General features: G+C 44.9%; 1 protein-coding gene across 2 annotated transcripts in view; it reads right to left on the bottom strand.

Moving 5' to 3' along the window:
* Window positions 1-359: 359 nt before the first annotated feature.
* The window catches only part of LOC119445754 (uncharacterized oxidoreductase TM_0325-like), a 246251-nt gene continuing 231280 nt past the window's right edge, over window positions 360-15330 (bottom strand). The window contains exons 8-10 of one of the 2 annotated variants that reach the window (XM_049663602.1): window positions 13560-13596; window positions 4577-4640; window positions 360-869 (exon numbers count right to left, since the gene is read on the bottom strand). In XM_049663602.1, coding sequence (XP_049519559.1) covers window positions 669-869; window positions 4577-4640; window positions 13560-13596 — 302 coding nt within the window. In that variant the 3' untranslated portion in view covers window positions 360-668. The remainder of the gene's footprint in view (window positions 870-4576; window positions 4641-13559; window positions 13597-15330) is intronic. The other variant, XM_049663601.1, reaches the window with a different exon arrangement.

Raw genomic sequence — 15330 nt, 5'->3', positions numbered from 1 at the left:
TGAGCGGACGTTTCGGAGAGGTCATTCTACATAGCCATATAGTGTTGACAAGAGGCTCTCTGCAGAAAGAAAAACTATGCAAAACTTGATACTGGATGAAAATTCGGTTTATCATGTCAAGCAGTGTGCTGCCGGTTTTGTTAACAACTTTAACATTGGCGCTAACTTAAAAACCCCCTTGAGCGCCTTGACGGCGATAACATATATGACGATGGCGCGAGCCAAGCTGTAGGGGCGTGAGGTGACTTCGCAAAAAAAAAAAGAAAAAAAAAGAAAAACAAGAGCCTAACACAAACTTCACAACCAAAGTAATCAAGACAACGTGTGGTAGACTGCACATAACTTTATTTTGCGATGATGCGTAAAGTGCCCTACCGAGGTTACACGTTCTACGTGCTTCCTGCACAATGACAAATCAGGTTTGTAGGCGATTCGGCTTCCAATAATAAAATGTCCAATATTTACCTGCCCACCAGAGCACTGTATTCGTCCCTGTTTGGTCTTCTGAGGGCCAAACAGAGCGAAAGTACACCTTCGAAGAGCGCGAGTTAAAAAAAAAATCGGGTCTACTGCAAGACCGAGGGCTTCTTTAGAAAAAGAGGCTGCCACTATTTCCTCTCTTCTTTCAGTATACCCTGGCACTTCGCAAAGGCCACGTTCATTGCTCCTCACGCAGTCTTCTGGGTATCCTGCGATGGCGCGGGAGCCGAGACGCTGGATAGAAGAAGCATGCCCCCATCGACGGGCATGGTGATCCCCGTGACGAACGCGGCGTCATCGGATGACAGGAAGGCGATGCAGTGGGCCACTTCTTCCGGTGTACCCACTCGTCCCAGCGCATGCAGCGGGCCGCCCATTTTCTCGATCATCTGCGCGGACGCAAGGAACAGAGAACTAAAATCCCGGAATCGTCATTGTTTACCTGGAATTTAATCTAGCACATTGTGACCCTGGAACGAAGTGTATGCGGTACAGATAGCACAGTAAGTAGAACGAGAGTTGTCTAAAGACCTCAAAATCACAGTAGTTAAGGACACACCAGCTGAGGAAACAGTTCGTACCCACTCCCTCTGACTTCTGCCCTCTGCTACGGTGCACACTGCGCTTCGTACACCTCTGGACACAAACTTCTCAACTCATTTACCTTTTGTTGCCGATTTTCTTGCCGACACAACTTTCCCATCGAGCAAGTGCCATATGGCGAAGGAGCATGCGGCGAGCTATCTCTTGGTAGAATAGCTCTCTTGGACGGTAACAGACGCGCGCCTGTATTAGCACTTGCTAATACAGGCGCGTCCAACCAGTGCGTCCAGCCAAAGTCTGTCAACGGCTATGCAAGTTGCAAGGCGCGTATGTACTCTCACGTTACAGAACATGCGTTTGCAATCAGCTGCACTGAAGCTCTTCAAGATGAGCGGTGAATTTCGTCACTCAATATCGCAACATATCACGGATGTGAGGGATCAGAATGAAACCGATAATTTTGGAAATAAATATTCGTTTTAAATGCGAAGCATTTCTTGCCGGCGGCTGTGTCCGTCGCTCCCGCGTGCCACACCCCCACAGCGCATGCGCGTCCCCTCCCCATCTCTCTCTTCTCCTACGCTCCCCCCTTTCTGTTCTCAAGGAATCCTGTACGAAGCGGTGCCCGGGTCCCACACCCCCACAGCGCATGCGCGTTCCCTCCCCCTCTCTCTCCTCTCCTACGCTCCCCCTTTCTCTCCTCTAGGAATCCTCTACGGAGCGGCGCCCGCGTGCTACACCCCCACAGCGCATGCGCTTCCCCTCCCCCTCTCTCTCCTCTCCTACGTTCCCCCTTTCCTCTAGGAATCCTCTACGGAGCGGCGCCTGCGTGCCACACCCCACAGCGCATGCGCTTCCCCTCCCCCTCTCTCTCCTCTCCTACGCTCCCCCCTTTCTCTCCTCTAGTAATCCGGAGCGGCGAGCACGACAGGTGGTGTGACAGCTGCACACTCCGCTGGGGGCGCCACGGTAGTTCCGCGGTATGAAAATGACGGAGCGCGCGCGCCTCATTCTCTCCTGTGCAGCGCCGCGATGAGCGCTCGGTGGTGGTGGTGGTGGTGGTAAACATTTATTAAGGTGTTATTTACATAGAGGTTGCTCGGGCCGTTGTCGCGAAACCATCTCCCCGCTGCTTCGAATCCACACATGGTTCCCTTTAGCGAGAGATGGAGTAATTTTTTTTTCGTGACAAGGTCTCGGAACCGCGTCCGCGGTGGGTGCCCAGACCCACTAAAGAGACGCCGGACTCAAATCTGATTGCTTTGATAATAAAGTTTACGTTCTTCATTCTTCCCGAAACATGAAAAGCAACAAGAAGAAGGTAACCAAATTTGGTTAAAGAATGGGTGCATTGAGGTTATTCACTAGAAACTTCATGAGAATTCACTTTGTGAGTAAACATTTGTACTACTCATTATTTTATTAGGTCTTGTAACGTCTTTGATGCCAGATTGTACATATATATATTTTTTTACTCAGAGAGGCAATTTCTACTAATACGTCACTTGTCACGGTACACGTAATCCGACCTTTTAGGGATTAAAAACTACGGCAAAGTTAGTCCTGATATCGGCCCCATTTATCATGCGCCATAATGCGCGTAAGATAACCTGTCTAGCCACTCAATCGATGTCTGGTACAAATGCTTCAATTCTCAAAAAAGCTTCCTAACTTATTCCCAGGCCTTGATACCCCGGCGGCGGCTGCTTACGACGCGGCCGCACAGGCGCCGTATCGTGAAAGCAATCTAGACAACGTGCGCGCCCGCGTGAGCCTAATCTTCAAAGCGATGTGCGATGTGGACAAAGTGCATGCGTCGAGCCCCGTTAGCTTCGTATGCGCTGTACTTTCGATGTTTAGTGCGCGTTGACGCAAGAGACAGCCGAATGTCAATTCGCTGGCTTCTGCTGCCACGCTTCATAACTCCAGCGTTTTGACAGCGAGCTTCCGCGGTCATCGAGCGAGATGTGTTCATGTTTACCTGTGCGCGCGTGACACCATGCTTGTTATTTAAATAGTAAGCGAATGTTTACAACTTTACACGGCCGATAAAATTGTTATCCTTACTTTGTATAGCTGTCTACTAAAAAGCAACTTTTTAGGTAACGCTACTAAAAAGCTCTGACTAAATAAACAGCGGGTTACTCGTTATACACTGAAACCTCGATATAACAAATTTCTATATAACGAAATTCTTGATATAACGAAGTACTTAACGTTTCATAACCTCTTGTCCGTGGAACACCATGCATATAGAACCTCAATATAACGAAGTGTGTTTATATGCGATTTCAATATAACGAAATTTTACTGCCGCCGCAAAAGAAGACCGAGACAGTAGAGTGTTTTAGCTGAGCGCTTGCTATCCGCTCCGCCCAGACCGGCATATGCTAGCAAATGCCACACAACCGCTTAGCGGGAACGCTCTTGCGCTTGCGCACAACGCTCATACCGGCAGCGGAACGAAGACCGCATCCCTCGCTCCGCTACAAAGCCGAGTTAGCGGAGCGTGACAGCGTGTCTACTTGGCCTCTTCGTCGTTTTGCAGCCGAATTGATAGCGCGTCGCTCGCGTCTCGGCAAGACGCTCTTATTAAATGCGAAATCTACGCAGTTCCCTGCAGTACCTCTGAGCGTGAAATCTGAGCGGAGGGGAGCGTAAGCGGCGCTCTGCTAAAACTGTCTAGTAAATGGAAACTTCCGCGGACGCAGATGGTCAAATGATTGAATTACAAGCGGCTGCTTCCGAACGCATCTCAAATCGCGCGCCGCGCGACAAGAGCGACCGCCAGAGTGCCGTATAAAGTACAAGTGCGATAAGATCGTATGGCGCCCCGCGCACTGTGTGCTTTGGGTGCGAGTGAAAGTGTGCGAGGGTGAGACAAGAAAGTTGGTGGCTCCACGAGTGCCATTTTCCCGCGCGATCAAACGGAAAGAGGGTGAGGAGAGCGAGCTCGCGGAAACGCGATCAAGCGCGCGCGAGGTGGTGGCGAGGCGCGCTTGTGCCAAGGCGTCCCAGCCAATCAGAACCACGTCGAGGCCAGCTCGTGACGTGGCTTCGCAGCCAATGGGAATTTAGGTAGCCGTTTCGCTGTTGCGAACTCCGGACGCCGGCTTTTTCGCTCAATGAGCCATTTGACGCTTTCGCATCAAAAGCAAGAGAGATTGATACGATCAGATCCCTTACAGGCATAAATAGCGGCACAAGGTAGATATAGACGTTTTGGGAGGAGAAAAATGATTTTGCAGATGTGCACAGAAATGATAGAATGAAAACCGTGTATAACATACCCGATTAACTAAAGTAAGCTACGTGACTATTTGTCACCGCGCCGTTTCAAGCGGATGCCAGTAAATCATCATCAGAATCATCATAGGAGCTCCTTCGACCATGGGCACTGTGTGGTGGCTCGTATTGAACGCGACTCTACTCGTATCAAAGTACTTAGTAGGATTGCATTTGAAGCACACTGTATTTGGGATGACCAACGAATACTGTCTAGTTGTTTATAATTATTTTCAATATTATTGTTAATATTATGCACGGAGCGTACCTTCTTTTGTTCCTCTACGTTGCTCGCAGATCCCTTTATAATCATCGTCATGATACGACCAGGGCTGCAAAGAAAACAAGAATTTATGTAACATCTTGCTTGTCACTTTTGCCCATTTCTCACGTCAGCTTCACATTTTCGAGCAAGGCGACGTCTGGCCCATAGATGATCATCAGCTAATCGGGTGCACTGAAGCGCACCTTATTTACCTCCTGTTGGCCAACTGTGTCTGTTAACAGCCCCATAAAAAGGTTCACTATTTACACAATCATTGCTATATCATTAATCGAACTAGTCGATTCTTTGCATCCACTGCTTTCCGTTGCATAGTAACTTCCGCAGTCGCACGCCTGATTAGGACCGCATTAAGATGGCGCACTTGGTGATTACGGAACCTTGGGTGCATGGATAGGACAGCACCTGTGTGCTATCGAGGCACCCAAATACAGCCTATGCGGCACGCGTCGGGACCCGGCACGGCCTGGACCCGATGCCTCCAGTTTCGCCCCTTTGTCATCGTAGTGCTGTTCATGAGTATGACAACGATGTAAACAGAATAATTTAGGGGTGGACACTTAGCCAGAACACGTGCCAGGTATTGTTCGCCTCTCCTCGCACATTTAATTAAAACTACAGGTGGTGCTATGGCCAGAAGTCTCAGCTAGCCGCTGCAGCCTTACTGCTGCTGTTGCGCAATTGTTTGGTACGGTGTCTTGTACGAACAAGAATTCCACGACGATACCAATTTTCGTCTATGCCTATGATTCTAACTAGAAACTGAGGAAAACAGCCCGTACTTGGCGTTGTAAACTTTCCAAAGTATTCGTCAATATAAATTTATGCGTCTAAATACAAGTAAATTGAGTTTTTTTTTCTCTAGCGAGCCCGTGGCCTGTACGTTTTCTGCTTGCACATGTGCGCATGCGCATTCTTTGTGGGCAAGTTACCAAAGTATTCAAAATGCAGTTGACACACAACCTTCTCACTTTGTGTTCTATTCACTGGGACTGCTTCAATGGGCGTAACAGCAACGGGGAACCGACGCTGTAGCGAGGTGTCCTACTACAGCGGACACTATCCGGTCAGCGCTATCAGGCGTGACTAGTGAGTGTAAACACTTAAAATATATTCCTGCATACACCTTGGCCATGACGCAAAACAGGATGCGCTTTGAACTAACTCCGCAGACGTCCTCAAACGCTCATTAAACTGCAGATCTGAGTTGGTGCCTTGCCCTAGAGGCAGACAGCTGGCCAATATGCTCTCGTATGCTACAATGCGCCAAGGCTGCTAGATTCGTTACTCTCCCTATGCAATGAACGAGAATAATGAGGCCAACCGCAGGACTGATTTTTAGTAACAACGATATAAAGTAAATATACAATCAAGCCAAAATGAAACTGAGATAGTTTCTTGCACTGCGTAATTACTCGTTAAAATTGTGCTGGTTAACGTTCAGAAACCACGCCATGCTTTACGAGGAACACTCAAAAAAAAACTTTCCCACCCATCGCCGGCATGAGATTTGCTGAATATGCATGCGTCATCGCCCTACCACCATTTTAGCGTCAGCACATTAGGTTAACAGATCATTGTGCTCAAGATTCACAACATCGCCGCAATTTGAAAAGCAATGGCGAACAGGTAGCTAGTGCCGGCCGTGTTCTCGGCTCCCAATTATGTATCCGTGTCACGGGCACTTCTAAGATAGGCTGCCGAGTGAAGCACTCTAAGCCCTACGTGCAATGTGCTAACCGGGTGGTATATGAAGTACCTCGGACTTGTGGAAAGTCTTATGTAGGGCAAACCGGCCGCTGAGTTAACGCTCGAATGAGGCAACACGCTAATAATAACTTGAAGAAAGACTTCACTGCGCATATTTCTGCTCACTGGAAATCCAGCTCTTCTCAACTGAGAAAAGATTATAATGCCACGTGAAGTTCTGTGTGTATCACGAAAATTAAACAAAAGTAATGAATGCGTGAGTCAGACTACTATCGTTTTGTACAACGTGGATCACAGCTTTTTTTTAACGCGCGGCCTTTGTAGAACGTCAATTGTGGCTGCTGTTCCCGCGCATTGGAAAATACACATATAGTATAGCTCAGTGCCATTCAGTGAAGTTGTTAGTAGCGCGTGCAACTTGTTCTGTATGTCTCTTTGTGGATGTGCACTTGCGCTATATTATGTATGTATCTAAACATTAACTGGACCAGCAACCTGCCCTTCTGTAGTTTAAAAGCGCAATTCGTTTATGCACGCCACGATCTCAGCAATGCGATCATGATGTGCAAGCGTGTAGTCTCGTGGCTTTCTTTCATACTGCTCGAGGTGTCTTTATTATCTTGGATACAAATTACCTCGCTAAAGGTAAGCGGATAGACATCGATGAATCACATGTTTCCATAAACTAAGCACTTGCGAGGTTTTCTACGCTGAAAGGCTTTCGAGTTCCACATCAAGGCGAATTAGAGCTTGTTACTTCTGGCCAGGCAGCGTAGTTTTCTACAGAAAACAATAAGTGCTTGAGTAAACGCTTAATTAGTATACTTATAGAGAACCACTCAATCATTTTCTGAACTGTCAATAACCGTAACTTTGCTTGGACGTATAAGAAACACTACTATAGGCTATGGGTTAGGTGTAGCATGCTTAACTTAAAATTTGCGTTGCAAAAATAGTACGTTTGACCTTACAGGGCTAAATTTCAGTAAATGCGCAGCAAGACAGGCACGCACTCTTGAGTTGTTTAAGATGCCTGTTGATTTCATCGGAAAGATAAATACAGTATAGTCAATGCACTCTGCCAGCACATTAGGTGCTGAGGCTAACACTGAGGCTAACACTGAAGCTAACAAATTAACTGAAGCAGAAGCTAAAAACCGTGCAGGGACCAACGGAACTCAAAACGGCAAGTGTGTCGTTGAGACACATAGAAATGACAGTACGAATCAGGGAGCACAGGTGCGGGTAGCATTGTACCTCACGATGTTTAGGACTTAAAAACGCCATTTTTTTCTCGTCTTCGGTATCTCGTCGGGTAGGTATAGAAAACACGGCATCCCGCTGGCAAGCTCGTTTCAATTTATAATCCGTTATTATTTGAGGCACAGGTTATACACGATGCCATCGAAGCACTCATCTTGCCTAACCTCAACGAAGCCCGCATCTCTCACGGCAGCTTCAGCGCAATCAGGAAGCTGAAACAAGTCACAAAAACGCTGCCTATTTGTGAGCAGATTCGTCTACTTCACAAGTCTTCACGTGTAAACGTAACAATCCAGTGGGTTACGGCACAGGTTATGACCGCAATAATGACATTGCGGACAACAATGCTGACTTTTAGGCCAACGGCAACTTCTCTGATTATCGTTATCTCTGACCCCCGCTGTGTCCTGGTTGCCAGAAAATACGCGCTACAGGGGCATTGATGTAAAGCTCATTTCTGTCCTAGTCTTACTCCACGTCGTTTCGCCCTCTGTTACGCCAAATTATTGATTTTATACGTTCTTCCTTACCATCACTTTGGACGGGAATGAGCGAAACGAGATTCTTTTCTAATATTTGTTTAGTACTTGTGCCTACATATAATTACACCGCACTTGGAATTACGCGAAAAATACGATAATGGCAGGCTTCCAATTTTATGTGTCATCATCATCATCATCAGCCTATATTTATGTCCACTGCAGGACGAAGGCCTCTCCCTGTGCTCTCCAATTACCCCTGTCTTGTGCTAGCTGATTCCAACTTGCGCCTGCAAATTTCCTAACTTCATTACCCCACCTTGTCTTCTGCCGTCCTCGAATGCGCTTCCCTTCTCTTGGTATTCATTCTGTAACTCTAATGGTCCTCCGGTTATCCATCATACGCATTACATGGCCTGCCCAGCTCCATTTCTCCCGCTTAATATCAGCTAGAACATCAGTTATCCCCGTATGTTCTCTGATCCCCTCCACTCACTTCCTGTCTCTTAATGTTAGGCCCAACATTTTTCGTCCAATCGCTCTTTGTGCGGCCCTTAACTTGTTCTCGAGCTTCTTTGTTAACCTCTAAGTTTCTGACCTATATGTTGGCACAGGTAGAATGCAATGATTGTACACTTTTCTTTTCAACGACAGCGGTAAGCGCCCAGTCAGGATTTGGCAATGCCTGCCGTATGCACTCCAAGCCAATTTTATTCTTCTGTAAATTTCTTTCTCATGATCAGGGTCCCCTGTGAGTAATTGACCTAGATAAACGTACTCCTTTACAGACTCTAGAGGCTGACTGGTAATCCTGAATTCTTGTTCTCTTGCCAGGCTATTGAACATTATGGTTGCGTTCTGCATATTAATCTTCAACCGCACTCTTACACTTTCTCGGTTAGGGTCCTCAATCATTTGCTGGAATTCGTCCCCATTGTTGCTGAATAGGACAATGTCATCTGCAAACCGAAGGTTTCTAAGATCTTCGCCGTTGATCCTCACTCCTAAGCGTTCCCAGTCAAAGAGCTTGAATGATTCTTCTGAGCATGCAGTGAATAGCATTGAAGAGATTGTGTCTCCTTGCCTGACCCCTTTCTGATAGGTATCTTTCTACTTTTCTTGTGGAGAACCAAGGTTGCTGAGCAATCCTTGTAGATATTTGCCAACGTATTCACGTACGCCTCCTGTACTCCTTTCATTACGCAATGTCTCTATGACTGCTGGTATCTCTACTGAATCAAATGCTTTTTCATAATCTATGAAAGCCATATAGAGAGGTTGATTGTACGCCGCTGATTTATGACCTGATTTATGACATGGATATGATCCAAACAAATTGCTGAAGATCAAATGATGCATGATAACCAGCTACCTTCAAAATGCTTAGCAAACCCTTCCTGAAGCCAGCCTGTTCTTTTGGATGGCTGAAGTCAAGCGTTGCCCTCATTCTATTGGAAATTATCTTGGTGAATATTTTATACAGTACTGAAAGCAAGTTAATGGGTCTAAAATTCTTCAATTCTTTAACGTCTCCCTTCTTATGGATGAGTATAATGTTGGCGTTCTTCCAGCTCTCTGGTACACTTGAAGTTGTGAGGCATTGCGTATCAAGGGCCGCAAGCTTTCAAGCATGATATCTCTTCCATCTTAGATTAAATCGACTGATATTTCATCTTCTCCAGCAGCTTTTGCGCTGATCATGTCTTTCAAGGCCCTTCTAACTTCATCGCTAGTTATAGAAAGAGCCTCTGTATCCTTTTCTTCACTACCCCGAATGAAAGTAGCTTGGCTGCTCTGGGAACTGTACAGGTCAGTATAGAATTCTTCCGCTGCTTGTACTATGTCATCGAAATTGCTGATAATATTACGCTGCTTATCTTTCAGTGCATACATTTTGCCTTGTCCTGTGCCAAGTTTTCTTCTCACTGATTTCATGCTCGGTCGATATTTTACTGCTTCCTCAACCTTTTCCACGTTATAATTTCGGGCATCCCTTACTTTCTTCTTGTTGATCAGTTTTTACAGTTCAGCGAATTCTAACTGATCTCTTGAGTTTCACTATTTTATGTTTTGCCGTTTCTTTATTAGGTCTTTATTACTTGAGCGAGCTCAAGTGGCGCCTGACACCACCAAAAAAATATCGCCAAGAGCTAGTGGGGCTATACGAGTCTAGGTCACACCAAATTAGGAAAGCTCACTAAGCTTCGACTTCACAATTCCCTCACAATTCCCTCACAATTCCCTCAATTCCCTCACAGATCAGGAATTGGCCTCCCTGGTGCAGTACTCGGCCACTACCTCCCTCATGACTCCTACAATTTTATGTGTGAGTATCGCGAAACAAAAAAAAGAAAGAATTTCATAGGAAGTAAATATTAGATGATTTACTTATTTAGCAGTCCAATGCGACCTGGATTTGGGCTAGTTTTTGATTGGTTGGCGATGTAGAGCGTGGACAAAACACCGTAAAAAAATGTGAAAACGGAGCTGCCCATTGTCATGTGTATTTTCGTGGTGCTTCGTCTGCACCCAACATCTTCGCATATTTGTTAGTTGTTTATTATCGGAAGTTCCCACTAATTGTATAAGACTTCTTAAAGTTTTATTGAAAGTGTTACTTTAATACAAGAAGATATATGCAAAATAATGACATGGTTTGAGAACAACTATATATTTGTTAACAAAGAAAAAACACAGTTAATCTGCTTCCACAGCCCGTACAAGAAAGTGGAACTGACCGAACATCTATACTTGCATAGTGAGCACTGCAATCGATGCTCGTGCCAAAGTATGCCGTATGCTACCAAAATAAAGTACCTTGGCATTATTTTCGATGAATCCTTCTCATTTGTCAATCACATACAATATGTAGCTAAAAGACTCCGAACAGTATGCGCAGTTATTTACAAAATCAGATCTGTATGTGATCTTCGCTTAAGAAAACTCACCTATAAGGCTCTGGGTGAAACTGTATTAAGATATGGCATCACGATATACGGACTGGCCTCGCCATATAGGCTAAGCGTGTTAAATAGAATAATACAGAAAATAACGCATAACATAACATACGGAACAAACAGCAGCGCTGTTGGCCACAGCGAGCTCATGGCAGAACATGGGATATTTGATATTAAACAACTTTTTCTTTCGGTAGTACTTACGAAGCATTATTTTGATGAAACATTTAAAACAAAAAACGTAAAAACTCGGGATTTGCGCAAGATTGAGACATTCGTTCGGGCTAAAGCGTTCACGAACTATGGTAAAAGAACGAGGGCATTTTATGTACCGTTCTACTTTAACAAAATACCACAAGTCACCAACGTATCGTCACTCCGGAAAATAAAAAAATTCATACACCACACAGTTCTGGCAAACGACTGGGAATAATAAGAGAAATCGATGGGATGGGAGTTTTTTTACAATATCATTTCGCTAACTATTGTATAAAAAGGACTAGGATATTGTGTTCTTTGTGTTTATATTCGTGTCTGTTTTTGTTTCAAAACATTTCACCACTACATCTAACTGCTACATATGATGGAATGGATGGTCGTGCTGTACACACATTTTTTTTTGCTGAAGTATGCAATTACTTACGTTATTGCTTGTGCAGGAACAACAATTGGAAATTAGTCGAGCGTTTGAGGATAACGGAAAAGGAGGAATGGGGAAAAGCGAAAGAAAACATGTACTATGCTTTGCTGAGAGAAACTATACACTGGTCCGCATAAAAGCATCGATGCTTTCGCGGACTACGGGTTTTTGGTACATAAAGAAAATGTGTATCTATATATGGACATTTCTTTTTATCTTCCTGCTGTACATACTTTTTCCCTATTGTTTCCTTGATTGAAGCACAAAACTGTGTCATTTAGGCCAAAGCACTGCCCTGTCCCGCTCAAAAGCAACTTTGCTTTGGCGGGCTGACAAATTACTCAGATTGTATATTTTATGTTCTAATAATAAAGAATGAATGAATGAATGAATGACTTCGTAGCTCTTGTGTTAATGTTACAGCTCAATGTATCCTGTCGAACCTTTATTTATTTTGGAAAACATTTTTAGCGACAGCGGATTAGACATAGACACGTTGAATAAGGTTGACGAAAATTCTAATGGAATAATAGTTACAGTGCAGCTGCACCACAAAACAGCCTCTGGTGCTCTGATGTTCAGGTATTTACGAATCACGAAAGCAGTGAAATAAAAGACCTACACAACAAGAAGAAAGTGTATACAGACGAATGCTGGACTAACGTGTTGGAGCATTCGTCCGGAGTACAGCTTTTGCTCTCTTCAGTTTCTCGCTCGCTTCTATCGTGTGTATGCATTTGTTTCGCTGTTTTCGTCACTGCTGGTAATGCGCCAGCTCGCGTAGTACTCCACCTTGTTGCATGAATCATGCCAAACTTCTAAAATGCAACAAAAGCGCAATTAACACGAGCTAAATATTTTAAAGCAGAGCATTATTTGGCTAGATCATCGACTTTCTTCGTACGTTGAGCCGGGTATAGTATGGTGTACCGTTACCGACAAGTTATTGCGAGTGAGTGCGACTCTGTTATTTGTATTAAAACAATGGGTCATGAATAGAATCTCTGTCTATAGTGTGTGCTCATAGGTATACCTCCAAAGCACACAGACGTGTTAATCGAATTGCGAATATATTGAACCCCCTTGATTACTCACATTCGGTTGCAGAAGTCTGGTATGTGCTACCTGGTAGTCCGGTTTATATAGTCATAATTATGACGAAAAACATTGTACATGTGAGCGCATGAGCGTTCTGCGCTATCACGTATTAAATTACGACATAACGCTGCACATATAATGCCTCCTTATAGGTACGCACAGACTTCGAAACAGAAAAGCAGATGACATTCAATAGCTTAATTTTTCTACAATTTTAATATTTGATCCACCCCAATTTTGGGCCAAAGGACATACGCCCATGGTTGGCCAATCATCTAGGATGGGTATGCACCACAGTTAGAATAAAGGGTAATCAATGCCTAAATAAATTTATATACGTGGCATGCACCTCACATTATCATTCTTCCCTCACCGAGGATCAAATATGTGTGTTGAGTAGCTCCGTCGACGTTACGTATAGTGCATCCGTCTGACTTACTGTTCAATTTCGCGCTAGCTTAAGAATGCTTGAGGATGCATGCGGTTAAAGTTGTGTCCCGTGTGGCACAGCACCACAATGTTTCTTTGGCGGAGTGAAAAACGTTTGCCACGTCATTGGCATTATACTTTCACTGACACCATCGTCACTTACACGTTTGCGTCACACACAAGCGCCGCTTGCCCATCTGGTAACAAATTGCTGAAGATCAAACGATGCATCATAACCAGCTACCTTCAAAATGATTAGCAAAACATCAACTCAACAATACATCTGCAATACTCTTATAGTAGGTTATGTTAGTTCCTCGCTTGCAGCGAAACCGTGAAATATGACAAGGTTGAATGCACAAAACCAGTCACAAACTACATCTTGCTCTTACTTGACTGTGTTCACGCGTAGACCATACGGTGCATTCTCTGGAACAAAAGAAAGGAAACGATTTTATTGAGTTGCCTGAGGAATCTAGAACACTGACTAAAATGTGTTGAGATTGGCAGGCTTAGGAATGACTTGACAGTCTCCTATACGGGCCTTCTAATGAAGGCTGAGCATTCGTAACGAACCAGCGTAGAATGCATGCCATTCGCTCTGCATCTTTGTGAATTATAGCTCCGGCCCATTCAGTGTTATCGCATTGTGGAGAAAAAACCCACTCTTCACTTTCTGCACAAGGCTTCTACTTTGCGCGTAGCGCACGTGCGACCATGAAGACGTGATGCACCGAACGTACACACCATCTGAAGCAAACGAAAACGTGCCTATGCCGGTTGGTCGCATTGGTAAAGTACATGCAACGCAGCAGCGTGTGTGTTGTGAAAGCCAGTAGGCATTGTAAATTTCCGATTTTTTAAGGTTATCGGCCGATACCAGCGAATTAAACTTGATTTGCCTGCACCCACGTATTTACGTAGATCCGTGCGTTCTTGATAATGCGCTCGATTCGTTCTTCGAGCTGTTCTTGAGTATGGCGCTTATCGGGTTGTACTTTATGCAACCATCCTTGCCGATCGAAAAGCACACGGCGTCAACTCACAACATCGTGGCTGCCATTCTATGCCGACTATCGGGTCCAAATCAATGCCCATTGAAAATATCGTCGAGCCGAGATGCTATTTAAAGTACGGTAGTGCGCGGCGTCCTATTGGCACAGAAGGCTATACATTATTCAGAAGGATAGACAAGTGCTTCTGCACTCATCACATTATGTAGTACAGCGCAGCCCGAATCGCGTTGAAATCATGGCTCAGCACACCACACCATCGCATTCGGGCGATATCATACTCGGTCATTCATCATCGGCAAGGGAGTATAATTTTTCTCGGCCTGAACAAACGATCGACGAACTAAAACGTTTTTCCTATAAGCGCGTTGGTATAATTTGGTGCAGCTCAGCCATGGCAGGAACCCGGACAAATGCGCAGTCTATTTACGTGCACAAACATCGCCGTTAGAGAACGGTAAGGAAAAATACATCCTGTGTCAGGTAAACTCCCAGTCTTGAGCACTCGCATATTGTCTAGGGAAGAACTGGGGCCAGCATCGTATTGCAAGGTCTCTGCGCACTAACGTATACTTTCAGTGCTTATATATCGTGAGGGAGCCGTAACCGCACTGCATATTAATTTATAAGCGTCTGGTAATTGAACCATAACGGTGATTAAAGCAAAACAGAAACCAATTGGGCGCAACAATTCGCCGCCGACACGAATTGCACATAAAACTCCCGCGAAGGGGACCTTCTGAATAGAACTGTATCAGACTCACCTTGTTGTTTAGATGATTAAACTGTATTTATTTTAAACAATTGGCGATTTCGCCCGAAAGGATGAGTATCGATTGCGATAGAAAGGTTCAATGTTGAGCTTGAACTTGTTGGGCGGTGTTCTAGCTATACGCTGGTCCGACTAATGGGACGTGACATATGCAGCTCCGCCAATACCTCTGGCACTCTCAAGTCATGCTGTCTGCAGAATTCCCGCGCGACTGGCCGCTCGCGGCACTTTGCGTGTATTCGCGGGCTTCTTTCACGCTCGGAAAAACACTTTTATGTAGCACGTATTGAGCAAGAGAAAGCTGTATCGGGAGTTTCTCATGTTGCTCTACGATTTTCTCATTGACTTTGATAATTGGGAGAGTACTTTTCGAGTTGG

Source organism: Dermacentor silvarum, chromosome 3 (genome assembly GCF_013339745.2).
Source record: "Dermacentor silvarum isolate Dsil-2018 chromosome 3, BIME_Dsil_1.4, whole genome shotgun sequence".
Taxonomy (NCBI): domain Eukaryota; kingdom Metazoa; phylum Arthropoda; class Arachnida; order Ixodida; family Ixodidae; genus Dermacentor; species Dermacentor silvarum.
The sequence above is the reverse complement of the archived record's forward strand: the minus strand, read 5'-3'. Positions and strand labels throughout refer to the sequence as shown.